The sequence below is a fragment of the Halichoerus grypus genome, chromosome 9 (assembly GCF_964656455.1).
Source record: "Halichoerus grypus chromosome 9, mHalGry1.hap1.1, whole genome shotgun sequence".
In the NCBI taxonomy this organism is placed as follows: domain Eukaryota; kingdom Metazoa; phylum Chordata; class Mammalia; order Carnivora; family Phocidae; genus Halichoerus; species Halichoerus grypus.
In genome coordinates, this window is record NC_135720.1 from 142364492 (window position 1) to 142392446 (window position 27955).

The following is a 27955-nucleotide window of genomic DNA, read 5'->3' on the forward strand; positions in this document are numbered from 1 at the left end:
TAGCCAAGAGGACTGGGGACAATCAGATAATGAGTTCTCACATTCAGCTTTCAGTTACCTTTCACCAAACTTGTCTGCAACTCAAAGTCCTCTACCAGTTCTCTACGTTGTACCTTTTTTCCAGAGCAGGCAGCCAGACTCCCCGATTCTCCTTGTGTGTGTAGTTGCTGTGTTCAGCACCAACAGGTGAAGGTATCACACAGATTGTCTGATGTCAGCATAGACCGTGACTATGTTTCATAGCAATAAACTCTTGGACAACTGACCTCTTTGAGAATATTCCTACCTCATAAAGTGTCACAAGAGCTACCTATGACCATTCTTTTATTCACTAAAATTTCTTTATGAAGCACTAATAACAGCAATGACCACTTATAAAGACCTCACCACACTGAAGGCACTATGCTCTATGCTCGAGAGCCAACTATAAACACATCGGCACAGAGGGTCCCTGACCTCAGTCGGTAAAGGGTATGTGATGCCTAGTACTATCAGGTACTTGGACAGGTGAAATTCTTTTTCCAGATGGTTATCTAACGTCTGGCAAAGTTTTATAGACTTTTCCTTTACTTTTCTTACATTTTCTTACATTCCTAACTCTCAGCTTTTCCTTTCTTCAATCTTATATTTCCAAGTATAGAATACTGCTTCCGGAAATCAGGGAGGAAGAAGTTACAAAAAACAAAAAAAAAAACAAAAAAAACCTCAAGGGAAAAAAATGTTAAATTTTACTTTGAGAAACTCCTGGAAATACTTACATCTGTTGGTATTTTAAACATCTTATGACAGTCTTCATGTGAGATATTTGCAGCCAACCTATAGAGCACACCAGAGGCGAAACGACCTACCTTAAGGCAGGGCCTGTGTGGCAAATAGGATTAGTTTAGTTTTGCGTTGGCCAGTCATCTTCGCTACCTGTGTCTCAGCACATCTGTGCGTAATCAACTGGAGTCTAGCGTTCAAAGAATTCTAGGACTTTTTCTAAAAAAAAAAAAAGTTTACATTAATAGAACATACTTTTATTTATACTTTTATTAAGTTATTCCATTAACTTAAATGCCACACATTCTGAGTCAAACCTTCAAAGCTACAACCATTAACTCCATGACCTACTCAAACTCATTCTTTGAGCTTTTAAATTTTGACAGTTTCTGGGGACAGAGACTGTCTTAGTTATTGCTGTGTGTTCCAGGCACTTAGCACACACAGTACCTGGATAGTCAGTGCCCGATACATGTTTGTGAATATAAAGGTCACTGTTGGGGTGCCTGGGTGGCTTAGTCGTTGAGCGTCTGCCTTCGGCTCGGGTCATGATCCTGGGGTCCTGGGATCGAGCCCCACATCAGGCTCTCTGTTCGGCGGGGAGCCTGCTTCTCCCTCTCCCACTCTCCCTGCTTGTGCTCCCTCTCTCACTGTCTCTCTCTGTCAAATAAATAAAATCTTTAAAAAAAAAAAAAGGTCACTGTTGTGTATGTACCGTTGCTCTTCCTTAATGTTAGTCTCAAAACTCCAGTAGCTGACTTTCCATTCAATTATGACTGCTGAGCCCAGTGTAAAAAAAAATATCAAGTAACTTTAATACCTTGCTCACATATATATGCATGATCCTCGAATCAATGAAAAATGTCTCTACTTTTGTCAAAAGTGTTTTTTATCAATCTCCTCTTCAAAATTCCTGTCTAGAGAATTTCATTCCATCTAGGAGGGCTTCCTTAATTAATCTTACTCAAATCTGATCACTTATGTAGTCTAAGTTCTATGTACCTGTATTTTTTGTGACATTGTTTGGGAACTGTTGTTTTAAGGATTAAACTGTTGCCCTTATGCTTCATATGGTGTATTCTTGAACGTTCCACTCTGAATTACCGAAAGGTGGGGCCCAGATGAAAACCTGTCAAAGCCCCCTGTGAGGGTTCCCCTGCTTGAGCCGGTGGGGGTGGGACTGAGCAGTGCACCCCATACACTTTGCTTTACAAATGCTATTTAATTTCATATTCGCAATAATACCCCTAAGGATCTGTATTATCTTTATTATCATCATCCCCATTTTGCACAGGACCCAAGGAAGTTTGAGAAGTCACACAGCTAGTAAGAGACAGGATTCAGAAGTGGCCTAAGTGTTCTGAACATTAATAATGAAGTAGCAGAAAGAGAAATTAAGAAAATAATTCCATTTACAATTTCACCAAAAAGAATAACATACCTAGAAATAAACTTAGTCAAGGAAGTAAAAGACCCGCACTCTGAAAACTATTAAACACTGATGAAAGAAATTGAAGATGACACAAACAAATGGAAAGATATTCCGTGCTCATCAACTGGAAGAATTAATATTGTTAAAATGTCCATACTACTCAAAGTAATCTACAGATTTAACGCAATCCCTCAAACACCAACAGCATTTTTCACAGAACTAGGACAAAATACACTAAAATGTGTAGAGAACGACAAAAGACCCCAAATAGCCAAAGCCATCTTGAGAAAGAACAAAGCTAGAGGTATCACAACCCCATATATTTCACATTTCAAGATACATCACATATTATAACACATATACTTCAAGATATACTACAGAGCAGTAGTGATCAAAACAATATGATACTGGCACAAAAACAGACACATAGACCAATGGAACAGAGCAAAGAACCCAGAAATAAACCCACATATATATGGCCAATTAATCTATCAGTAAATGGTGCTGGGAGAACTGGACAGCAACATGCAGAAGAATGAAACTGGACCATCTTCTTATACCATACACAGAAATAAACTTAAAATGGATTAAGGACCTAAATGTGAGATAGGAAACCATAAAACTCCTAGAAGAAAATACAGGTAGTAATTTCTCTGACATGGGACTGAGCAACATTTTTCTAGATACATCTCCTGAGGCAAAGGAAACAAAAGCAAAATAAACAACTGGGAATACACCAAATCAAAAAGCATTTGCACAGTGAAGGAAACCATCAACAAAATGAAAAGGCAGCCTACTGAATGGGAGAAGATATTTACAAATGCTATATCTGATAAGGGGTTAGTATCCAAAATATATGAAGAACTTACACAACTCAACACCCAAAAAACAAATAATCTGATTAAAAATGGGCAGAGGACCCAAATCGATATTTTTCCAAAGAAGACATACAAATGGCCAACAAACACATGAAAAAATGCCCAACATTACTCATCAGGAAAATGCAAATCAAAAGCACAATGAGATAACACCTCATACCAGTCAGAACGGCTAGAATAAAAACGACAAGAAATAACAAGTGTTGGTGAGGATGTGGAGAAAAAGGGACCTTCATGCATTGTTGGTGGGAATGCAAACTGGTACAACCACTGTGGAAAACAGTGTGGAGTTTCCTCAGAAAATTAAAAATGGAAATACCATGTGACCCAGTAATTTCACTACTGGGTATTAACCGAAAGAAAATGAAAACACTAATCTGAAAAGATATCCACCCCTACACTTATAGCAGCATTATTTACAATAGCCAATACAGGGAAGCAACCCAGTCCATCGACAGAGGAGTGGATACAGATGTGATATATAGGTACACATACACGTGGCCCCGCCCTCTGGCCCCGTGACACCGCCCCCCGGCCCCGTGACACCGCCCTCCCGCCCCGTGACGCCGCCCACCCGCCCCGTGACACCGCCCTCCCGCCACGTGACCCCACGCGCCCCGCCCCCCGCTTCCTGGCCGCCCGCGGGAGAGTGTCCTCCCGCCCGCGGGAGAGCAGAGTCCCGCTCACGAGCCCCGGAGCGCTTTCGTTTTCTGGGGGAGTCTGCGAGCCGTCCCACCCGGGGCTCCGGACTCCCGCGGCCCAGGCCCTCCGCTCGCTGCGTGACGCGAGCCGGGCAGAGAGCCGGCGAGCTGGGCTCGAATTCCTGCCCCACCTGCGCCTAAGAATACTTAGGAAGGAGAAGGAGAAAGGGACCCCAACACTTTTCCTGCTGCTTGCCGTTTTCACACTGAGTTATATGTTATTTTGAAAATATACAGAAAAAAATATAATTTAACATAAATATAGTTATATATAAATTATACAATTTTGTCTGATATATATATTTGATAATATATCTGATATAGGTATATATCAGAATTCACCTACCAGAATACAGGTTGTACACACACCTCAGAATCCCTCCGATCTCCTGCCTGTACCCTCCCCCTCCCCCTCAAAGCTCCCTTAAGTTCTGTCTTTTTAACCTCTGAATCTCCTCCAATGTGGAGCGGAACAAAATGAGGACAACTTTTTTTTTTTTTTTTTACATTTGTATAAGTGTCATACATTTAACTTTTTGAAAGGTGTACTTTGACAAAATGGAGAATATTAACTACATCTACAAAATAACTTATTTAGTCAATCGGGCTTGGGGAGGAGACGAAATTTTATATTTAATTCATTCAACCGACTCCTCTTCAAATAGATGTTTCATAAAGACTTGAGGAGGTTAATGGCCAAATTAAGTGATGAGCAACTTGCTTTTAGTTCCTTCTCAGAAAAGAGAAATTTTTCTTTGTGCCACAGAGGGTCTCAGTGTTCTACTTGCGCCAGGAGGATCGTTTGCCCTGTGTGTATGGCTCCATTATAGGACAAGGTAATGATGTTTAATGGAACGTGAAGAATAAAACATGTCGGCTGCCACTTCGGATCGATTTCATTAACAAAGAGCGTAATAGACCTTTTGAGATTCAGACAGTCCTGTCTGAACTAGAAAACTAGACTAAAACCTCACATTTTGCAAAATTAACTAGTATTTGAATGGCATCACATTCTACCTTGTGTTAAGATAATTTAAAAACATTGTTTTAGCTCCCTATCGATAGGTTTTTGCTAAGTGTGATGATTAGTTTATGATTAGTTATGATTAATTTATGATTAGTGTGATGATTAGTTTATCTACAAAGACTAATGTCAATTAAATAAAATTTTAGTATGGTTTTGGAGAGTTTAACCCTATACTCCTTTCTTCCTCCTCCTTCTGTTAATTATCCTGTTAGAATTGCAGATTGAAGTACTTCAAATCCTATTTATAAGTTGAGTCAAAATTGGGTAAATTCGTTCCTCATAATAAAAGATGCTCTTGCTAAGTTCTTATCCGTTCCTATGTTTCCTTATTTTATTTTCCTTTTTGCAAACCAGTGGATGCTCCCGTTTTCTTCTCCGTCCAGGGCAGTGGACCTTTGAATGTCAGTTCCGACGGGGTGCTGGATTATTAAAAAAAAAAAAAAAAAAAAAAAAGTGGACGCGGCTGGGACAGACCTATGAGCAACGCGGCCGAATCAAACAACTTAGCGCCCACACACGCCCAACCTCGCGCAGAGATGGCATCCTCTGCGAGGACACCAAGCAGTGTGGTTCCTTCGATAGCTCAGTTGGTAGAGCGGAGGACTGTAGTGGAAGCTGCTCAGGCATCCTTAGGTCGCTGGTTCGAATCCGGCTCGAAGGAGTTCGCATTTTGCGTCGTTTTCCTTTTATCCCCACCCCGGAAAGGCGTATCTCAGCTACCTGTATCCTCGATGTGCATCTGCTAAGACTATTCCCGATGTACAACGAATCCAATTTTTAAAATTATTAATTTCTGTAACTGACTAATACGCACGATCAGACTTCCACCCCATACTTTACGTACAGTACAGCTGGCGGCCGCCGAGAAATACGGAGCTCTGACGAGGCGGAGCAGAGGCGGCCCCACTGGGCGAGGGGTCTGCAGACGTGTCTCCGCTCCCCCACCCGGGATCCGGAATCCCGGGAGGAAGGACGCTACCTGCGTAGGAAGGACACGACCTGCGGGGAATTGGTGGGACAGGCGCGCCCCCTGGTGGACTTAGAGTCCCGAGTCTCTGGAGAGGTGTTTTTCCAGGTGAAGAATGCTGAACCGTCTCAGGGCCGGATGAAATTCAGGGCCACTACTCCCCCTTCCCGGTTTAATTCTGTTAACAGTGGCTTTCAAACCTGGCTGAGAAAAACTGGTGGATATAGAATCACCTGGGCAGATTTTACAAAGCGCCTTTGCTTGGGCCAGTTTGGAGGTGGGGACCTAGGCATTGGTAGTTTGAAAAGCTTCCAGGTGACATTTGCTGTGCTGCAAGGTTTGAGAACCACTGATAAAAGAGAAACAAACATTTTAGAATTAAAAATAATAGACAAGGGGGGGAGGGGGGGTAGGATTTTCTACCCATTTTGGGAATTAGCTCAAAAGATAGAGATTTCTCTTAACAATAGAAAGCATTTGCTAATTTGGGTCCAATCTCATTAGGATATACGAATCCCACTTCTACCCTGTCTCAAAAATGTGATAACAAGCACCTCTGGAAGAGTCGTCAACTACAAAAATGTTAGATCAAAGTAGAAAGAGTTGTGTGAGAATTTTGTCCCTGTCAATTTTTTTATATTTTCCTTCCTATGCCTCAGCACTTTTATTCTTTAATGATTCTCAGACTTTGGTGTATCTCAGAACACAGAAGCCCAGGCTTCTGGAATTGGGGTAGTGGTTTGAGAACCACTCCCCAAAACGTATTGGAAACTACCCCTATTAAGGGCTGAAGGTTGGTCTAAACTGGGAGCTCCTGATTAACTTCTTGCTTTTTGAAAGCAAATTGGGGCAAAAGAGTAAAGAAGAAAAATGGTCCAATTTTATTTTCAAAGATAACATCTGGGCTTTGGATGCAAAGTTTATTAGATAGTCCTGGGCTGAGCTTCTCCCCAAGGCATCACAGAGGTTCTCCGCCCTCCCGTAATTGGCCCATATTCTGCCATAGTCCAGTTTCAGTATCAGCCTTATCACCACCATCTCCAAAGACGCAGCCAGACGACCCCACAAGAGGAAGAGTGCATGTATTAAAAAAACAAATCTCAAACATACCTACACATTATGTGACTCTTCACCATCTCATTAAGAAATGGGAATCATTCGTTCCAGTTTTAAGAACTTGAGGTTGCCCTTCATAGGTTGGACATGTAAGAAATAGATTCCGAGAGTAAACATGTAATATTAATGCATAAATAAGTGGAGTGTAGATTTGTAAATCCACCTGGCAGGGACCGGTATTCAAATGTGCAAAACGTTTGAGAAATCCTAAAGAACTCAGCCATGCCTATCCTGGCACTGTCTGAAGAACAACCGAGAGCGTGGCTTTTGAAGGGAAGGCCTTCCCCGTCAGGAACTGGGCCCTGCTCTCAGCCGGTAATGTTTCACTTTGCTCGGTACTCAGAGCAGGAATAAAGGCCAAGCGTAAGAGGACGTAAAACTGGAGAATGCGGGCATCGATCCCGCTACCTCTCGCATGCTAAGCGAGCGCTCTACCATTTGAGCTAATTCCCCGTCCTGCCGCGCGGCCGCGCCTCTCTTAGTCACTTCGGTGTCCGGCGGTGATTCGGGACGCGTTGCCACCTGTTGTAGTCGGCGTTGACCCCGTGAACGAGCTGCGGGGCCGCAGAGCGCTGGGGATCGCGTCCCTCAGCGCCACCTACCACCTGTCCTACAGTTCTGGATCCCGTCGGCACCAGAGCTCAGAGGGCAGGCGGAGTCCGGGCCAGGGCGGCCTCAGAAACACTCGTCTTAGACACCGGGCAGGAGTTCAACCCCGGAACCGTCTCCGGGGAAACGGGCAACCGGAGGAGACTGCAGGTGCACCCCGGGCAGTGAGGCTCGGCTTTGGCCTTCGCAATAGTTCCCGACAATCCCTGCACCCCTAAATTTTCCACCAGTTGACTCTGCTGGCTCCAGAAACAGATTCTCCAGAGTCCCTACAGATTACCCCTCTTAAGGGGTCCGCCGTCAGGCTTTTTAAAAAAAATCACCGCCTGTGGACACATGGCCACGAGGGGGCGCGCGTCCCAGTTAATTTCTCCTTCCGGTCTGGCTTCTGCAGTCCCGAGTTTGTTCAAGGGTGTACTAGCTATTTTTTACTTTTCTAAGGTAAACATTACTAGGATGCTGAGATAATTATGACTGCAGGCTTACATCCAGAGTCTTTGCAAAAATGCAAAGGTAGTAGTGGTGTCTTTTTCTTCTGGACCTATTGGGTACTAGGTACCCGGTACTGTGCTAGGTGCTGGGTCGGAGCCGGAAGGCCATCACGTGCAGGAAAGCCGTATGAAGTAACCAACACCTTCAACTGTTTCTTTGCCTAATATCCCGTCCTTGGAGACTTCCTCTCTTTGGTTTCTTGTTATTTTTTACTCTCAATGACACTGAAGCAAGTGATCACAATTCAAAGGCAGGAGAAACATCTCATTTAAGAAAGTGACTCTGTCTCTTTGCAGAGCAGGCCTTTCCAGGATCCTTAAAATACCCTTAACGTTTGCTCTTCTTGTTTGCTTTTTCATTGCAACCAGGGCTGGTAAAAACAGATGAATACCTTTCTGAGGGAAGAACCCTTCCACCTACTTGCCTCCCCACAACTTAGACAGGAGAGTTCATGACTCCGGTATTCCAAGTGGATGTAGAAACCACCATTCATTTCAAAACTTGGCTCCAGGCCAGCCGTACCCTGATTCTCTCTGTCATCTGGGTGCTTCCCCTACTCTTCCCAGGACAGAATTTGCCCAGCTGCAGAAGTCAGCTTGGCCTCCACTCATTTTTTTTCTCCCTATTTATTTTCCATGATTCTCCTAGGAGTGTAGGTGTGGAATTTTAGTGACAGAACGGAGCCCAATTCCACAGCTCAGATCCACGGATTGGGCATTGGCATGACTGACTGAACTGGGAGTGACTGGTTTGTTTGGGGGCTTTCAATCATGACCTGGGAGTGCTGGTTTCCAGTAACACTGGATTGGGGATTACATTTTCCAACACTCAGTTTCCACAGAGACTAAATGAAAATCAAGACGACTATTTTAAAATTCACATGGAAGTTTTACCAGTTGTTAAACTATTGGCTCAACTCTAAGCTCTCTGCTCTGGACTGAATTGTGTCTCCCCACACCCCCCCCCCCCCAATCCTTATGTTTCAGCTCTAACCCCCAATGTGACTGTATTTGGAATAGGAACGTAATTAAGGTTAATAAGGTCGTAAGGGTGGTAATCCTGATATCTAGGATTAGTGTCTTGATGAGTGGAGACACCAGAGAGCTCACTCTGTGTGTGAAGACACAGGACGCAACCAACTGCAAGCCAAGAAGAGAGCTCTCACCAGGAACCGAATGGCCATCGCCTTGGTCATGGACTTCCAGCCTCCAGCACTATGAGAAAAATTAATTTCTGGTGTTTAAGCCACCCAGTCTGTGGTACTTTGTCACAGCAACCTGAGCAGACTAAGACAACAATCCTTTTTAAATCTGCCATGTGATAAAGGAGATAATACTCTGTAAACCACATTACTGATGTCCTGCTTGCGCCCATGTTTGCCAGAAGGTAAGCTAGGAGAAGAATGCAAGGCTGGAGGAGGAGGAGAGGTGGACTTACTCATTCCCGTTTCCCTTCTGGGGACTTCCTGTTCCTCTAAGTGTTGCCCCAGTAATGAATCCAGCACCAGCCTGAAATTTCACCACTTGTTGGCAACTTTGCTATTTTCCACTTGGTATTCAAGACATGGAAAGGACACCTGATAATGTCAAGAGAAACTGTCCACTTCTTAGGATCCTTTTTCTCTAGCTGCAAATTCTCTATTAGGTTAGGAACATTAAAAGAAAAGTTACTAGGCGCTATTCTCTTAGTTTCTCATGGAAAGGGATTTAATTACTGAGTTCAAGAACAACTATGTGATTTCAACATTTCTAATAGGAAGCATTGGTGATTGCCATTTGAAGAAAAATTTGGAATGTTTTCAATAATATAGTTTTGTAGAAATTTTATTTTAATAAGCACAGATATTTTATAGAGAAATTCACTTTTTTCCTTAAATGTATTGGAGGAGAGTTTGCTCCAGATAGTGTAGCATGTTACCCATCTGTGTCTATTTTTTGTAGTAGGTTCAAGGAAACTGATCAATCTCTGTTGAAACTCCATGTTGGATGATTTGCTTTGGAAAAGGAATATTTATATTTCCATTTAAGAATTTTAAGGATTTGTGTTTCATTTTAATTGCTCTACTATAATTAGGCAACATAATATGAACCAGCCAAATCAATTATACAACTAAAAAAAATTTACACACACACATGCACACACAGAACACTTCACATTTTTCATCATTAGAGTTATGGATATACACGATTTCCCATTTGACTTTCAGAATGGAGTACTGTAATTTACCAAAATGCAGGGGGCATTGCTCTGCTCACAACCCAGAGATCTTCTTCAACCTAGCTGTCTGTATTTAGGGCAACTATAACATTTATTGAGCAAACTTTGACGTTTTTGAAAGAAGGAGGAGGAAGTAACCAGAGAGGAGGGAAGGAAATTGGGCGTAATCCAAGGCATTACTTTCAGCTGTATTATTCCTGGGGTAAGAGGACATGGGATACCCTTTGGGATTTTGTCTTGAGGTAGACATAAGTAATATCCTAACGTCTTAGACGTACAACGCAATGAATTTTATGTTTTTATAAACCCACGGACCAGGTATCCGGATCACTATATAAAATACATTCGGTGTCCAAGAAGACAGCTTAAAATCGCACTTTTAAAGGTGAACATGAACGGCACCAGCGCAAACCATCTGGACAGAGGTTATTTTAGGAATCCTGTAAGGGCCCTCCCCAGGAGTCCTTCGATAGCTCAGTTGGTAGAGCGGAGGACTGTAGAGGTGACAGTCGGGCATCCTTAGGTCGCTGGTTCGAATCCGGCTCGAAGGACGAGACTTTTGGAAACCCAGGCTCCTCCAGCGAAGCCGCCGTAAAATTTAGATCCTTCCGGAACGTCGGGGAGTAACCCCTTCCCGCGTGTCTCCCGAGGACAGCGTGCACTTTCCGCGGAGACCAGAAGGCGCTGACCTCTCTTACTTGCGGGGCGAGCGGGCGGCCGCGGCGGCTGTGGGGAAAGGCCGCCGGCCCTGCGGAAGACCGTCCCCGCGTGGAGCGCAGCCGTGCGCACGGCCGCCCCGGCTCCCCCGCCCCGCGCTGCTCCCCGCGCCCCCCGCCGGCCCCCGCGCCGCGCAGCCGGGAAGAGGGCGCATGCGCGCGGCTGCCAGGCGCGCCCCGCCCCCAGGTCTCCAGACCCCGCCCCTGGGGAGTCGGGTCCCCGCGGCCGCGCGGATCCCCGGCCACCCTGGTAATTCCTGAAGAGGCCTTTTATTGGAGAACCTTCAGACCTACCCCAAAGTGGGAAACAGCATCATGAACTTCACCGGACCCATCGCCCGGATACAGCCACCCTGTTGGCCCCATCTCCCCAGATCCGCACCCCGCCCGCGCCCTGACCTTCCTGCACAAATCCTGGATGCGGACAGGCCCCGCTCGGCCCCTCTGCCCGCTCTGCACCCGCCACGGGTGGAGGACAATTCCCGGAGAGCCGTCTCCTTTCAAGTTGGCGCGCGCGGGGTTTCCGGGGAAGACGAGCTCGAGCGCGCACGCGCCCTGCCGTCAGAACCGAGCGGGGACAGGACCGCGACCGGGGTCCCCAGCTCTGGGCCGCGGGGGAAACACGGCGCCCACGGGACATCGTCGTGCACTTGTCATGGAGCAGCATGCTGTCTACGCAGACTCTGACGTAAAACTCAGCATTCGAAAATGATCTTGGGTGGTAGTTTTCGGGAGCAGCAAGGAATTAGGAGGGTTTGGACTTGGAGACCCAGGCCCTGATTGTCAGTCTGCCTTTGGGGACGCCTGTTCCAAGCACCAAACGGCTGGGAGGGGCTACCGAGAACCACGGACAGCGGCCTGAATTCTGAGGGAAGAGGACAAGGGCAGTCACTAGGCTGACACGGAAAGTGGCACAGGGCCTCCGGCCGCGCACTTACATCAAGTCCTTTTTGCTGCAGCTCCTGCAGTTTCCAGTCTTGAAAAACTGCCACAGTACGTTCAAATCCCACTCCAAGACTTGTATTCACTCCAATAAATCGGCTCTACTTTTAGCTCAACACACTTAGGAATTCCACAAAGAGCCTCAGCCTTTTATTAGAAAGTATCTCAGAACATTTTCCTAGAACCCATTTCTTGGAGTGACTGAAAAAAATTACATCTCTTAGAGTAGTATAAAATGACATGAGGCTGACAGGTAGGCTCTTGGCAAAACTTCACCGAACTTTTTCTTCACTCACTGATACAACATGGACATTTGTAAAAAAAAAAAAAAAAAAAAAAATCTGAGTCCTCTTACCATGTATCTTGGCACAGAAGTTCACACATTTTTTGTTGGGTATTTTCCTAGGAGGTGAATAAGCCTTCTTAGTGGATTTAGACTTTCAAATTTCCTGTATGTATCTACCTGAATAGGTTAAGTTACGGTGTAGTAATAAGCATTCCCCCCTCCTGCTGATCATGGTGGCTCATAACCAGATACTCTTATTTCTGTGTCATATAAATCATGGTTTGGCTGGTGGTCCATTCTGGGACCCTGACTTGTAGCTCCTCTGCAACTCGGATCGTAAATCATTTTGTCAGGGTAAGGGTGCAGAGGGGTGTGGTGGATTGCTCATTAGCTCTCAGACTTCCAGAAGGGACATCTCATTTCCCAAACGTGGCATTTAGAACAACTACAACTGTTGGATATAATACTGGAAACATCAGCTTGAAAGAGTTGGAAATTTTAAAATATGGTAAAAACAAATTTGTGTAATGGTATCATATGTTAAAAATAATACATACTATGGGCAAAAGAAAAGTAAACGAGTTAACTGGGAATCTGCTAAGGAGGCTGTGTGTAGGAAGAAATAGACTGCTCAGCAAGACATCAAATTGATATTGAAGTTTTTGTATGGTTAACTAGTTTTGTTTTGTTTTTAATTACCTCTATTGAAATGCAATTTAAACACAGTAAAATTCATTCCTTTTTAAGTATATAGTTTGCTGAGTTTTGAAAATTATATTCAATCATATAACCACAACACTCATGATATAAAACCTTTTCGTCTCTCCAGAAAGTTGACTTGTGCCTTCAGAAGCACTGATCTGCTTTCTGTCACTGTACTTATTTATGCCTTTGCCAGATGGTTCTAGGAATAGACTCCTACGGTATGCAGCTTTTTGAGTCTGGCTTCCTCCATTTAGCGCAACGCTGTTGAGATTCATCCTTGTCATGTGTGTATCCACAGCTCATTCTTTTTACTGTTCAGTAGTCCATTGTAGGGATGTACTACAATTTGTTTATTCATTCACCAGCTGATGAAATCTCGTTACTGTTTTTATTATTATTAATAAAACTGCTTGTTATGGGCTGAATTACATGCACCCCCCATTCATATGTTAAAGCCCTCATTTCCAGTACCTCAGAATGAGACTGTATTTGGAGATAGGGCCTTGAAAGAAGTTACTACATTCAAATGAGGCCGGTAGGGTGCCTGGACCCAGTCTGACTGGTGTCTTTATAGGAAGAGGAGATTAGGACACAGAGAGAGACAGCAGGGGCAGAAGCGTGCAGAGGAACGACCATGTACAGAGCAAACAAGGAGGCACCTTTCTTCAAGCCAAGCAGAGGCCTCAGAAGAAATCAGTCCTGCTGACACCTTGATCTTGGACTTCCAGCCTCTAGAACTGTGAGGAGATAAATTCCTGTTTAATTCACCCAGTCTGTGGTATGTTGTGATGGCGGTCTTCGCAAATTATTGTGTGGCTATAAATATTTTGGATATAAGTGTGGCCATGTGTTTTATTATCAGTAAATACACAGGAGTGGGATTGCTGGATCCTATGGTAGGTGTATATTTAACTTTCAAAGAAACTACCAACTGTTATCCAATGTGGCTGTACCATTTTACATTCTTATTAGCAATGGATGAGAGCTCGTTTCTCTACATCTTAGACAACACTTGGAACAGTCTTTTAAATATTAGCCATTCAAATTTGTACCTAACACAACACATTCACATGTCCTACCCACATTTATGGGGCAGGGATTATTCAGATATTATAAGAGGTGGGTGGGAATCTTGGGGCCGTCTTAGAATTTTGCCTCCTACGATGACTGTGTGGAGGCATCTCATGTGGTTTTAATTCATATTTCCCTCGACTAATGATGTCTACTTTTTCAGGTAGTTGTCATCTGTGTATCTTCTTTGGTGGAGTGCCTGTTGAAATCCTTCCCTTTTTAAAAAAAATTGAATTGTTTGCCTCCTTATTGAGTTCTGGAATGCTTTATATATTCTGGATAAAAGTCTTGTCTATCAGGTGTTTGCCCTGCAATATTTTCTCCCAGTCTGTGGTTTGACTTTTCATTTCTTAGCAGCATCTTTTGAAAAGCAAATACTAAAATTTTGATGAAGCCCAATTTATCATTTTTTTTTTCTTTTATACCTTGTATTTTTTGTGTTCTTTGGTGTTCTAAGAATTTTTTGCCTAACCAAAGGTCGCAGAGATTTTCTTCTGGAAGTTTTATCTTTTACATTTAGGTCTCTGATCAAACTTGAATTAATTATTTTATATCGTATTGATTTATATCGTATTGATGATAAAAGATTTTTTTGTTTTATATATGAATGTCCAGTTGTACCAACATCAGTTACTGAAAGCTTATCCTTTCTCTATAGAATTACTGTGTTGTCTATGTCAAAAATCAATCAACAGTATTTTTAACAAATGGTGGTAGAACTAAATATCCACATGCAAAAAAAAATGAATCACAAAAGTTAACTCAAAATTATCATACACCTAAATGTAAAATGCAAAACTATAATATCACCAGAGGATAACAAAGGAAAAAATGTAGGTAGCCTTCAGCATGGCGATAACTTTGTGTGTGTGGCAACTTTTTAGATGTAACACCAAAGGCATACTTCATGGAAAAAAAATAATTGGTAAGTTGGACTTCATTAAAATTAAAAACTTCTTCAAAAAGACACTGTCAAAAGAATAAGAAGAGAAGCCACAGACTGGGAGAAAATATGTGCAAAGGACATATCTGATAAAGGACTGCTATCCAAAATATACAAAAAGCTTTTAAAACTCAACAATAAAATAAACAACTTGGGCAAAATATCTGGACAACTCACCAAAGAAGATATACAGGTGGCAAATAAAAGATCCGCCACATCATATGTAATCAGGGAATTGTAAATTGAAAAATCAATGAGAAGCCACTACACACCTCTTAGAACGGCCAAAATACAAAACACAACACCAAATGCTGGTGAGGATGTTAAGCCAACAGGAACTCTCATTCACTGAGGCTTGTAACTTGCATTTCCCTAATGAACAACAATACTGAGGATCCATATCATGGGCTTATTGGCCATCTGTACATTTTGTTTTGTGAACTATCTCTCCAAATCATTTGCCTATAAAAACAACGGCTCACTATTGAGTTGTACAAGTGTGTTATACATTCTGGATCCAAGTCCTTCATCATTTATCACTTAAACACTTACCTGAATGTTTTGCATATATTTTTCCCCAACCTGTCACTTGCCCTTTAATTATCTTAAGTTCTTAAGCATCTTTTGAGATTTTTTCTTTAGTCTTTGATGAAGTCCAATTTATCATTTAAAAAAATTTTTTTTTTAAGATTGTATTTATTTATTTGACACAAAGAGAGCCAGAGAGCAAGCACAAGCAGGGGAAACGGCCGGCAGGGGAGAGGCAGGCTCCCTGCTGAGCAACGAGCCCAACGTGGGGCTCCATCCCAGGACCCTGGGATCATGACGAGAGCCGAAGGCAGACGCTTAACCGACTGAGCCACCCAGATGCCCCCCATTTTTTTCTTTATAGTTTATGCTTTTTGTGCTCTAAGAATTTTTTGCTTAACCTAAAGTTACAAAGATTTTTCTCCTAGTTTTTCTTCTAGAAGTTTGACAGTTTTAATCATTATGTTTAGGTCTTCATCCATTTTGAGTTTTGTCCATTATGCTGTGTAGGGTCTGAGTTCCTTTAGTAGCATGTGAATATCCACTTTTTCCAGTGCCATTTGTTAAGGACTATCTGTTCCTTGGCACCTCTGTCAAAGTCAGCTGATTATGTATATAGCTGCTACATTTTTCTGGACTCTATCTAGCTTTATAGTAAGTCTTGTAACCAGGTAGTGTTAAGTCCTCTAACTTTGTTCTCCTTCACAACTGTTTTGGATATTTTGCATCTTTTGTAGTCTATATAAATTTTAGAATCAGCTTGTCATTTTTACAAAACTGCTCACTGAGATTTTGACTGGGATGGCGTTAAATATATAAGTCAATTTGGAAGACTTTGCATCTGAAAAATGTGGATTTTTCTGTTATAGAATGTGTTGTTTTTATTGTATTTTTTGTTAAATTTATCTCTAAAAATTTCACTTTTTAACCCTTCCGAATGGTATTTATATTTCAAGTTCAATAAACCAGAATACTTATTAATAAGTAGAATTATAATTTATTATATTTGTGTCCTTTGGCTTTGGTAAACTTATTATTTGCAGTAGATTTACAGTAGATTCTTCAGCATTTTTTCATAATCATCACATCAGGTATGAATAGAGATAGTTTTGCCTTTCCTTTTCAAATCTATGCTTTTCTTTCTTTCTTGACTTGTATGGCTAGAACCTCCAGGGCAATACTGAATAGAAGTCAAGGTCGGATATCCTTGTTCTAGACCTGATCTTAGTGACAAACCATTCAGTCTTTCACTACTAAATATGCTAATGGTAGGGTTTTTCAATATGTCTTTTATAGGTTGATGAAATTCTCTTATATTACTAGTTGGCAGAAATTTAATCCATGAATGCATCCTAATTTTGTCATGTTTATTCTGCATCTATTGAGATAATCATATAGGTCTTTTTTAATCTGATAATAAGATTTATTGATTTCTAATAAATTCTAACCTACACTTTACCTTTTCACCTGGTTTAGTTTTTCGGAAGTTTCTTTTCCCACTTTAAAAATTCAGGCAATATTTACATAAGATGTCCCTTTTTAGTACCATGAGTTCTGACAAATGTATAGTCATATAACCACACCCACAGTGAAGATACGAAATGGTTACATCGCACTCCCAACTTCTCCATGTTCCTTGTGCAGCTAACTCCTCCCCCTCCATTCTAACCTGCTAACTACTGATGGTTTCTATTCCTTTAGTTTTGTGCTCATAAGAATGTCTTAGGTAGCCTTTTGTATCTGCCTTTAGGATAAGGCACAGGAGATTCATCCCTGTTGTTACCTCTATCAATAGTTTGCTTCTTTTTATTGCTGAGTATTCCATTGGAATATTGTCTGTAAGCTTTAGGAGCAGGCAAGTTTGAGTCAGTTCGCTATAGAACCATTTCAGGCTTAAATCAACTCTGCAATACGACATGACTGAGACATGAGGCTCTGGGATCTCAAATGAATACTTGTACATTACCTAGCACCGGCTGATGAGAAAAATACGGAACCTTTTCTCAGGTCCCATTGTGCCCTTTGTGAAAATCGGGGCTGCAGGGGAGGTGGGTGGGGGATGTGGTAATTGGGTGATGGGCATTAAGGAGGGCACTGGATGTAATGAGCACTGGGTATTATAGGTAAGTGATGAATCGCTAAATTCTAACCCTGAAACTAATAGTACACTCTATGTTAACTAACTTGAATTTAAATAAACTCTAAAAAAAAGAGAGAGAGTGGTAGATCGGGTAAGAGGAAAGCTCTGACCTACTGGAAAAGCTAGAGAGTTACACAAGAAAAAAAGGCAGATGCTGAAGATGAGGAGACACTCAGAGAGTCAAAAGCCAATGAGCACTGGCTAAGAGAGGGAGTTTGGAAGTTTATAAACGAGAGAAAAGAGAAAGAAATTTGGATTAGCTGCTGTGTTATGGCAAGGGAGGCTTCTGAGATGAGGAGAGACGTCTGAAACGAAGTGTTGTCCTTTGTGATGAATATCGTGTCAATCTGTGTGTTCTAAGATACTTAAGTAAAATGTAAACATTTTTTCCTTTAAAAACAAGAAAGAAAAGCTTTTATTTGAGACACAATGTGAACTTAGAGCCTAGAGTATGACTGCTTTCATGTCTGTCGTGTTCAAGGCTCTGTCAGGACGCTCAGTATGTGAAAGAGATGGTCTCGCACAGAAACCGCTCCTTTCTCTAAGCCTTTTCTACTCTAGCATTCTCACATTTCCCCCAGATTAGGTTAGATTATTGGAAAGAAATGTACCTCATTTCTCATGAGAGGGAACTGAATTAAATATAAATTATGTGTTGCAGATTTCTCATGGAAATCACTGGATAGGACCTTTTGAAGAAAGATTTATTTTTCCAAGATGACAGTTTGAAGTACTTTGATTTTTAATAAGCAATACTCTTATAAATTCACCGAAAATCTTTTCTGTAGATACATCATCAAGAAAAGTCTGTCCAGACGGCTTCCTGCTTTCTCCATCGGTGTTCAGCCAGGAAGCCCAATGCCGTAATAGGTACTCATTAGCAGTACCTGACAGCATCCCCACAAACACAGCTCTAAATCTCTTTTTTTAAATTTGGAGAGGGGTGTGTTTCATTTATTTGCCCCACTAAATACGAGCCACTCAATTCCTAAACACACACGCACACACACAATGCCTCTTGTTTTGGGTCCAGTACTTTTATGTCTATACATTATTTTCATTGTCCTTCAAAAAGAATTGCAAAGTTGCCAAAATGAACTCAGCAGTATGTCCACTTCAAGACAATAGATTCCTCTTTAACCCAGCTGTCTACATGTAGGGTAAATTATCATTTATCCATCACTTTAATAGAGAGGCCGGAGGCAGAAGGGACAGAGGGACAGCAGGAGAAATAAGGGTGATGGTCCTATCTATATTATGCCTAAGTGAGCAGGACATGGAACATGGGTGGTGGTGTTTTCTTTTTTAAAGACCTAAATCAGAAACTAAAAAGCACAAAACTTAAGTGTTCAAGGGTATTAATTTTTTAATATACCTCTATGATCACCACCCCTATCAGTTTAGAACATTTCTAGCACCCTAGAAAAAAATGTTTGCCTGTAATTTAAAAAAAAAAAATGGTTAAAACCACTGGGATAAACATTATTCAAGGTATTCTAACAAACCATACCACCAATCCTTCGATAGCTCAGTTGGTAGAGCGGAGGACTGTAGATGTTCAGACATGGTCATCCTTAGGTCGCTGGTTCGAATCCGGCTCGAAGGACTTAGCCTTTTGACAGGTTTTCCCTGAGGCCGCTTGCGTGGACCCTTAGCGCAGATAAGAAAACTTGAACAGTTGGGCACCTTGTTGTTTGTGCTCACAGATGAACTTGTACGACTGAAAATAATAATAATAAATAAATAAATAAATAAACGATCCGCAGGTACATACACAAGAAGCTGCGCATGTAAGACAGGGTCTCCAGGGAGACTGACTTTTCATGGAGTTTGGGCAAGGATCATGGGGCACGTGGAGAACGGGAAGGACCTCTTGGCCCAAGGTTTTCATTTTATTTTGGAGGTCCCATGGCCGTTCTGTTATGTTGATGTTTAAGTGAATAAACATTTTATTAATGGGAATTTCAAATACAAAGCAGAGAAAACGGCGTAAAGGACCACCAGAGGCCTGGCACCTGTACACCGGCATCCTCTACCCCCCACAGGCCCCTTCCACCCCCGCCCGCTTGGAGCAATACCAAGATGCGCTCTCCTCTCACCCATCCTTGCTCCGTGTTTTGGAGACAGGAATTCAATTCCTCTTACCGCCCCCTCCCGCCTCCAAAAAAGGAAGCGGCGGGCAACCGACAGAAAGTTCCCTTCCATAAAACTACCGAAACAGGTGTAAGCACTCGAGGAGGCTGGTTTCTCAGCTCCTTCGCCCTCTCCACGGAAGCGCGCGGCGCCCTGTTCCGGCAGAACTGAACTGGGGCGCCCGCCTGGCAGGAGATGTCACCTCGGGGGGTAGCTGTGGACCCCTGCCCGGTTCCTGTGCGCACCCGCCCGCTCCAGCGGATAGGAAAGCCGGTCCCGCTGCAGCGAGGGCGGGTGTACGCTCTGCTCACACTCGTCCGGGCCCTTCCAGAAAGCCGGCCGCACGGCGGCTCCGCATCCGCGGCGGCTGGTCTTTGCAGTGGGCCCAGCGGCAGGTGCGCGCGGGAGGAACGGCGGCGCCAAGAGCGCGCGGACGGCGCCCCCTGCCGGGCGGTCCCCGCACTGCGAGGAGGGGCTGCGCCCGGCGCCCGCGGGAGAGGCCTCGGCTGCGGTGCAAGGACCGCCCGCCCCGCCGCGCCGGGGCCCGCAGCGGACGCCGGTCCCGGGAGAGCAGGGCTGGCGCGCCGCCCCGGGGTCGCCGCAGTCCGGGCCGTGTGCACACAGGACAACAGGTGTTTATAATATCAGCATGCATCACGTGTCAACCAACGCAAAGAACGTTTTGAAAACAGGAGAAGTAACTGTTGCCCATTAAAATCTCCTGGACATTATTCACAAAACCAAACTGCAAATTAATATTTCAAAGTACACAAAAGGTTTTAAGCTAAATGAGGTGACAGCTGAAGTATTCAAAATCTAAGTTTCCAAAACTTGTATTTGCAAAATTAAGCTACATTTTCAAAACTTAAAAACATTCAGAACTCGAAGTTAAATTTTGAAAAATAATTCACATTTCAAAACTCAAGACGACTTTAAAAACTGAAGTCTGAGTCAACCGTAGAGGCGAATCATCCCCCAGCCGGAGTCGCACCCGGGTCCCCTGGGTCAAGTGCTGCTTCGATCTCCCAACTCCGCAAAGCTTTCCCACATTCCAGAAGAGCCCGCCTCCCGCGTTTTCCCATCTCGCCGAGGCGCTCTCTAGGGCGCGGCCACCTGCGGACCTACCCGCTCGGCTCCGGCCGCTGCAGCCCCGAGCGCCGCCAGCTCGGCCACCGCGAGCCTCAGGTCCCGCCTTCCCGCTTCGAACCCCGCGGCTGAGCCGGCCCCACTTCCGCTCTCTGCACCGAGTCTCGTCCTGCCGTTCACCTCCGCCCCGTCGGCCCCGCCCCTCCCGCCGGCCCCGCCCCTCCCGCCGGCCGTCGCACGCGCTGTGCGGCAGACGGCGCGGCGCTTTACGGCTGCCGTGCTTCTCGCTCCGCCGGCATGGAGGCGGAGGAGCTGGAGAGGGAGGCGGAGGAGCAGGAGCCTCGGGAAGGGACAGACCAGAACCCAGAGGCGGCGGAGGAGCGGGAGGAATCCGAAGCGGCGGCTTGTGGCGCCAAGAAGCGGGTGGTGCCGGGCATTGTGTACTTGGGCCACCTCCCGCCCCGCTTTCGGCCTCTGCACGTACGGAACCTTCTCAGCGCGTACGGCGAGGTCGGGCGCGTTTTCTTCCAGCCCGAGGGTAAGAGCGCGGGCCCGGGCTGTGCGGGCGGGCTGCGCGGGTCCGAGGCGCTGTGGGGGCAGGGACTCGAGGCCGGCGCCCGGCTCTTTTGGGGGCCGGGGTTGGGTGTGGGTCGCTCAGTGAGCGCAGATGGGTGGTTCTCGGCTGGTTACGTTTGGCCTGTGGCGTCCACTCCGCACACCCCCCGCTCCTGAACCGAATCTGCCGGCTCGTTAGATGAGCGCGCCCTGAGTAAGAGTCTGAGGCTCTTTCACGGAACTGAACCCGTCCCCTCCGTCCCCGTGACCCAGGTCTAGAGACAGTGTCTGATCCCTGACCCCAGCTGTCCTACAGGCGCTAACCGAGTTGGGAGTCGGGGCGTGTGCATGTGCAGAGCGCATCTGATGCAGGAGTTGACGGCTCAGGAAGGGACTGAGTGAGACGCAGGGAGAGGGTGTAGGGGAGAGGGTGGGCCTTGCAGTTCTCTTCCCCGCAGAGGCCTTGAGGGGGGATCCCGGCCCGCGGGCGAGTGGGAGGTGAAGTCAGTTGGGTGCCACGTCGGCCTCCTAAACCGCTGCTGTGTCTTGGGCCCAGACGGCTTCGTGAGGCGCAAGAAGAAGGCAGCGGCAGCCTCGGCCGCGGGAGGCAAAAAGCGGTCCAAGTACAGCAAGGACTACACCGAGGGCTGGGTGGAGTTCCGGGACAAGCGGGTAGCCAAGCGCGTGGCGGCCAGTCTGCACAACACGCCCATGGGAGCCCGACGGCGCAGCCCCTTCCGTTACGACCTGTGGAACCTCAAGGTGAGGGCCAGGCTTGCCGGCCTCGTCTCATCCTCCCGCCTTCCCGGCCCCAGCCAGCGCCTCATTCCCTTTTGTCGGCCCCCCCTCTCATCTCCTCTCCATCCCTGACGTCCCCTACCCGGATCTTCTCCTGTTTCCTGCCCATAGTACTTGCACCGTTTCACGTGGTCCCACCTCAGCGAACATCTGGCCTTTGAGCGCCAGGTGCGCAGGCAGCGTCTGAGGGCCGAGGTTGCCCAGGCCAAGCGGGAGACTGACTTCTACCTTCGAAGTGTGGAACGGGGACAGCGCTTCCTTGCCGCCGAGGGGGACTCTGCCCGCCCGAAAGGCACCTGGACCTTTGCCCAGCGTCCTACTGAGCAAGAGCTGAGAGCCCGGAAGGCGGCTCGGCCAGGGGGACGTGAACGGGCTCGCCTGGCAAATGCGCAGGACCAGGCTCGCTCCAACCGAGGGCTGCTTGCCAAGATCTTTGGAGCTCCACCACCTTCGGCGAGCATGGAGGAACCCTAACCAGTCAGGGACTCTTGAAGGGTGGACAGACCCCTTCCATCTCTTAGCCCTGCTTCCTGTCTACCTGATAATGATTATATTATCTTTCTAAGACCAGGAGTCTGGTGGGTGCTTAGACGTTGACGTCTTGTGTTCCTCTGGTCCCCCCTCCAACTCCTGTTGCCTGGCTGAGGCCCCTAATTCATACTAGCAAGAGTGGGACTACTGCAGGATGCCAATTTTGTTTGATTCTTGGCTGTCTGCCTCCTCCCCAGTGAGATCCTCTAAAAATCCCACTTTCGGGACCCAGGAAGAGCCTTTACTTCAAGCTAGAGTGATAGGTCAAGTCCAGGCAGCTATTTCTACCAACTGTAGTTGAAGGGCAGCAGCAACATCCGTTTTATTTAGAAAAGTTTAGGGGCGCCTGGGTGGCTCAGTCGTTAAGCGTCTGCCTTCGGCTCAGATCATGATCCCGGGGTCCTGGGATCGAGCCCTGCATCGGGCTCCCTGCTCAGCGGGAAAGCCTGCTTCTCCCTCTCCCACTCCCCCTGCTTGTGTTCCCTCTCTCGCTGTGTCTCTCTCTGGCAAATAAATAAATAAAATCTTTAAAAAAAAAAAAAAAAAGAAAAGTTTAACAGGGCCAGGGGTTAGTGGGATGGGACTGGGTTGGGAGCCACCTTCCAAATGTATGTGTAGAAAAGAAAAAATTTATATATTTATATGCCTTTGTAGTTTTTTGGGGAGAGGGGGCATTTTATGAGTTCTAACTTCTATCTTCTCATGTCCTGTTCATTCCCCTTCATCTCCTGGTCTCAGAGCCACCATTCCCCCCCCACACCCCCAGTTCAGCCTGGACCCTTTTCTATCTATCAAATTAATTTCTTAGCCCATTTTATCAGTTATCTAGTTCAGCATTTACTAAGTCGCTATATGAGGACATAGGGATAGTAGGTAATAACACATGGCCCTTGGTGCTAAGAGTTACCACTAGAAAGAGACATTTAAGAAGTACACATACAGAAGTACTGCAGGCATCCTGGTACATGTATATAAGGGGTAGAGTAGGGGCCATGGGAGGGCATGGTGGACTCTGTCTGGGAAGGGAAGCAGTGCTTAATACGGAGCTGACTCTGGATCACACTCTCCAGAGATAGGGCAGTTTTCACCAGGTTCTCCAGATCAGTCCTGAAAAGTGAACAGAAGTCTGACTGAGCCTGGTGTAGTCCTGTTTTTGGAAACAAAGCTCTGTGGATGTCGTGTTGGGTTCAAACCACTGTAAAGGTGGACAAAGCCTGGGAGGTAGCCAGGCACAAAGGTGCACTTGTGTGAATCAGGGCTTAGGTGAGGGACGGTTCATAAGCGACGTGCAGAGCAGCCCTGGAGGCCACAAAGAATCTAGGTAAGCCCCTAAGAGAAACGAAAACTGGTGTCACAGTAAACTAAACTAAATTATAAAATAAATAAATATATAAATTAAAGCTGGTCAGGGCACGGGGCTGGCTCAGTTGGAACATACAACTCTTGGTCTTGGGGTTGTGAGCTTGAGCCCCATGCTGGGTGTAGAGATGACTTAAAAAATGTTAGAAAAGGGACACTTGGGTGGCTGAGTTGGTTAACCTCTACCTTTGGCACAGGTCATGATCCCAGGATCCTGGGATTGAGCCCCACATCAGGCTCCTTGCTCAGCAGGGAGTCTGCTTCTCCCTCTGCCTCTCCCCCTGCTCATGTTCTCTCTCAAAGTCTTAAAAAAACTGGTCAGTATCTAGTTCATTAAACTTAAAGGAAGTAGTAGAGTGATTATAATAATTTGGGTTTTGCTTGTACTATTTTTTTTTTTACCCACTGTCCTCAATATAATTACTCATTTGTTCTTTGGGTGAAGTGGATTAATCCACTTCTTTGGCTCTAAAATAAAATCTTAGTCATGTTAAGATTTTAATTTGGTAGGTGAACTTTATTTGGGAGAATAAAGACGACCATACAGTAAAAAATAATGGTTACTTGGTGTAACATTTCCCACAATGCCTATACCTCTCATACCCATCAACAGAGACGTGTGTAATGTTACACCCTCAGTCTTAGGAACTTGATACCCTGGTTTCTGTGTTCATTTCTTGTGAGTTTGTTTCATGTGGATTGTTTCCTCAGGTTATGGTGTCTTCCAAGTGAGCCAGAGAAATCCAGTGTCAGAATTTGACAAGCTGTTCATTTAATCAGAATTCTAAGTGCCCATTGCTCCCTTTGCTAGATAAAGAGAATATCAAGATCAAGAAAATTCTTCCCCTTAGGTCGCTAACAACTTATAAAATAAAACACATATAGGGCTTAATTTTTTGAATGAAATAAAGATATCAGTATATTCAAGGTCAGCATCTCAGGCTCCAGTTCAATAGTTCTGCACAAAGAGCTCACACCCAGAGGCTGGTGAACTGGGTAAATCACAGGTGGAGTGAGAAATGAAAATAAGAATGGGTGGAAGAAAATGAATTTCCCAGGAACTGTCAGTTTGATTCCCTGGAGACTAAGCCCTTGGAGGGCAGGAGAACATCTTTTTTACACTTAAATTTTCTCTTTTTTAAATGTTGCCGTGAATGACCCTGACATGGGTCAATTTTAGTTGTACAAATACAGTAATTGTATACATTTCCAGACGTGAACTTGCAGAGTAATTTTGGTAGATAATGTCAAAATACCTTTTATGAAAAGTGTAAGCGACCATTTTTATGATTCCTCTTATAAGCGAGGAAACATGATTTAGAAAAATACCCGTCACTGGAAACCAGATATCCCAGACAGAAGCCTCCAGCACTCTTCGTTCGCAGTGTCTTGGGGATGTCGAAGGCCCTACCCGAGGATCTGACTCAGGGTATTGAACGCATTCGCTGTTTTTAATCGCTGAACAAGAGAATATTACCCCCATCCCAAAGACGATCTGGCTAAGCCTGTTAGCTCGATTTTCATTTAATTTGTGAGAATGGTCAGAAACAATATTCTCACACAAAGTTTCGGAAGGAAAACGCAAGCTCTACGCGGTGTCCTTAAATGGAAAGGGCCGTCCCTGGGTGGGCTCGAACCACCAACCTTTCGGTTAACAGCCGAACGCGCTAACCGATTGCGCCACAGAGACTGGGGTGGGAAGCGACGCCTTGTCAGACCTGATCATTTCATTTTTCCAGTCCACACCGTGCGATACACTTTACGAATGACGCTTTCGTTGGGTATATATATTGAAGAACTGTCCCCGCATGATTTTTGTTGTTCCTATGCTTGTTTTCAAAACAAGTTTTGATAATATGGATATTAATATTATGCTTAGAGAGGAACTTCGGAATGTTGATTGGGTGGGGAGCAGGGCGCGGGACTGCAGTTTACCCGAATAAGTGTGAATATAATCCGAAAAAGGACATCCGGACAGAATTTATTTTCAGTTCAAAAAGAGAGTTTTTGCTGACCCTTCAGGTGATAGAACAGGCCCTGTAAGGATTCTGTATAGATGAAGACATTAAATGGGAAAGATACCAGGAAGAACAACGAAGAAGGGAAAACCTAGAGGCTCATCAACGCATCCTCAAATTATCAGGTAAAAGTGTACTTCCTGGGAAATTGGATGTTCTCATTTACCAAAGTAGGAGCGCAGAGCTATCTTGCTAATTGCAAAGAGAAAATCAAATCTTTACAAAGAAGAGACCTATGTCTCCACTGAAACTAGGGATCAAATTTAACATCAACAACGGGACAAATTAACATGTGCTTCCTGAAGAAGTCACAGAAAGTACACAGCACATGATATTCTGCCTAAAAGGATTAACTTGGATGTAATTAGGTCTGTTAGACAACTTCTAGCCTTGTCGCTACATTTAGCTATTGCTGTGTAACAAGACACTAAAAAATGTCAGTGGTTGTTTGGGTCATGGTTCTTCCAGAGAAGAACATATATGATAAATCTCCTTCTCTCTCATCTCTCTACCTCAGTCCCTCTCAATAGAGATCTCCGCCCTTCTGTATTTATCTATCATCTAATCATCTATCATCTCTCTATTATCTATCATCTATCTATCTATCTATCTATCTATCATCTATCTATCATCTATCTATCTATCTATATCACTTACCTATCTAATTGGCTTATGTGTAGAGCGGGCCAGCAAGCTGGAAACTCAGGCAGGATTTCTATGTCACAGTCTTGAGACAGAATTTCTTCTTCAGGAAGAAAAGGAGTGAAACATTAAGATTTAAAATGTTGGTTGAGTAAAATAAGATCTTGGAGACTTCAAAGTAAAAAAATCCATTTAGGGTTTTCGGCATAAACTTGAGTATTTTGGAATATACGGTACATGGAAAGGTCTGGATGGTAGTGCAAAATGACATTAATATGTCCCTAGACAGAGATCGCACTAGCTGGGAGAAAGGGTAGAGACAGGTGATCAGAAATATTATGATGTAATGTATTTTTTCTTTGCTAGGAGAATAAGAAGTAGCCAAATAATGTGCTATTTTGTCTTAGATAAAACTTGGACTTGGAAAGGTTGAGTGACATGCCCAGGGTAACACACTGGTGGATTTCATGATGAATGAACTCCCAAACCTAAGCTCTGAACCATTAAGCTCTAGTATGTTTCCTACTACATCTTGACAGTAAGGAGTCCTTCAAAGGGGGTTTCTGATCTAGGGTAAAGAGGATAGTGTCATGTAAGTTAACATACTGGCTAGTTTCTAGCCGTACTTCAAACTAACAGATCTGGGGAATGGAAAGCTGAAACACCTAGTCTCTTGGCTTAAAATGTGCTTTAGAAATATCTGATTATTCTGACCCCACATCGGAGAGAAGTCAATTAAATTCTTGTGATGTGTCAGCACTATTAACAGTCAAAAAGAGGCAAAGACATTTCAAAGGGGAAAGGAATTTTTGACCAATGAGATCAGATTTCTATAACTCTCCATCATCATATCCCAGTGTAAACCCTCCTGTTCAGAATCCAGTTGAACCTTGGTGAATTCTATAGTCACATCCTCGAATGTCACTGTTTCCTGAAAAACCAAAGAAATCCAGAATCGCCTAACTGAAGGGCTACAAGCCCAGGAAGTCAATGGAATGTAGAACAAAACAAAACAAAGCAAAGCAAGATAAAGTTATGACAGAATAAAATATTCTGAGTCAGGACAAGCCAAGTCTATTCATTCTTGCTTTATATCTAGTACTGTGTTTGAGTCTATGTGAAATACAAAAACAAATAAACAAAGAATACCGGTCCACAAGGGACTGGAAATTGTACATGTGAAATAATTTCAAAACTATATAGCAAATAAAGAAATCGTGAAATTCTTTGGTACAGACAAAAGGTACTGAAGCATTCCAGGAAGGACACCAGGGTCTGCAAAAATAGCAAGGGAAGGAGTT

At 44.4% G+C, this 27955-nt stretch overlaps 1 protein-coding gene, 2 long non-coding RNA genes and 5 other non-coding genes across 8 annotated transcripts; 4 read left to right on the forward strand and 4 right to left on the reverse strand.

Annotated features, from left to right (window-relative positions):
• Positions 1–5372: 5372 nt before the first annotated feature.
• On the forward strand, positions 5373–5461 carry TRNAY-GUA (transfer RNA tyrosine (anticodon GUA)). The gene is given in 2 exon segments: positions 5373–5409; positions 5426–5461. It is a non-coding gene; the product is annotated as a tRNA-Tyr (tRNA).
• A 1802-nt stretch (positions 5462–7263) lies between these two features.
• TRNAA-AGC (transfer RNA alanine (anticodon AGC)) lies at positions 7264–7336 on the reverse strand. Its single transcript has one exon. It is a non-coding gene; the product is annotated as a tRNA-Ala (tRNA).
• Positions 7337–10486: 3150 nt separating this feature from the next.
• Positions 10487–11430, reverse strand: LOC118548447 (uncharacterized). The gene is made up of 2 exons (XR_004923620.2): positions 11317–11430; positions 10487–10949 (listed from the first exon to the last, which is right to left on the reverse strand). It is a non-coding gene; the product is annotated as an uncharacterized LOC118548447 (long non-coding RNA).
• TRNAY-GUA (transfer RNA tyrosine (anticodon GUA)) lies at positions 10665–10752 on the forward strand. Its single transcript is given in 2 exon segments — positions 10665–10701; positions 10717–10752. It is a non-coding gene; the product is annotated as a tRNA-Tyr (tRNA).
• Positions 11431–18218: 6788 nt separating the features above from the next.
• LOC118548440 (uncharacterized) lies at positions 18219–20944 on the reverse strand. The gene is made up of 2 exons (XR_004923610.2): positions 20791–20944; positions 18219–19252 (listed from the first exon to the last, which is right to left on the reverse strand). It is a non-coding gene; the product is annotated as an uncharacterized LOC118548440 (long non-coding RNA).
• On the forward strand, positions 19050–19138 carry TRNAY-GUA (transfer RNA tyrosine (anticodon GUA)). The gene is given in 2 exon segments: positions 19050–19086; positions 19103–19138. It is a non-coding gene; the product is annotated as a tRNA-Tyr (tRNA).
• Positions 20945–20983: 39 nt separating the features above from the next.
• Positions 20984–24496, forward strand: ABT1 (activator of basal transcription 1). Its single transcript, XM_036112313.2, has 3 exons — positions 20984–21289; positions 21863–22068; positions 22216–24496. The coding sequence occupies exons 1-3, from the start codon at positions 21049–21051 to the stop codon at positions 22576–22578; spliced, it is 810 nt and encodes a 269-aa protein (XP_035968206.1). The 5' UTR covers positions 20984–21048; the 3' UTR covers positions 22579–24496.
• A 1114-nt stretch (positions 24497–25610) lies between these two features.
• On the reverse strand, positions 25611–25684 carry TRNAN-GUU (transfer RNA asparagine (anticodon GUU)). The gene has a single exon. It is a non-coding gene; the product is annotated as a tRNA-Asn (tRNA).
• Between the last annotated feature and the right edge of the window lie 2271 nt (positions 25685–27955).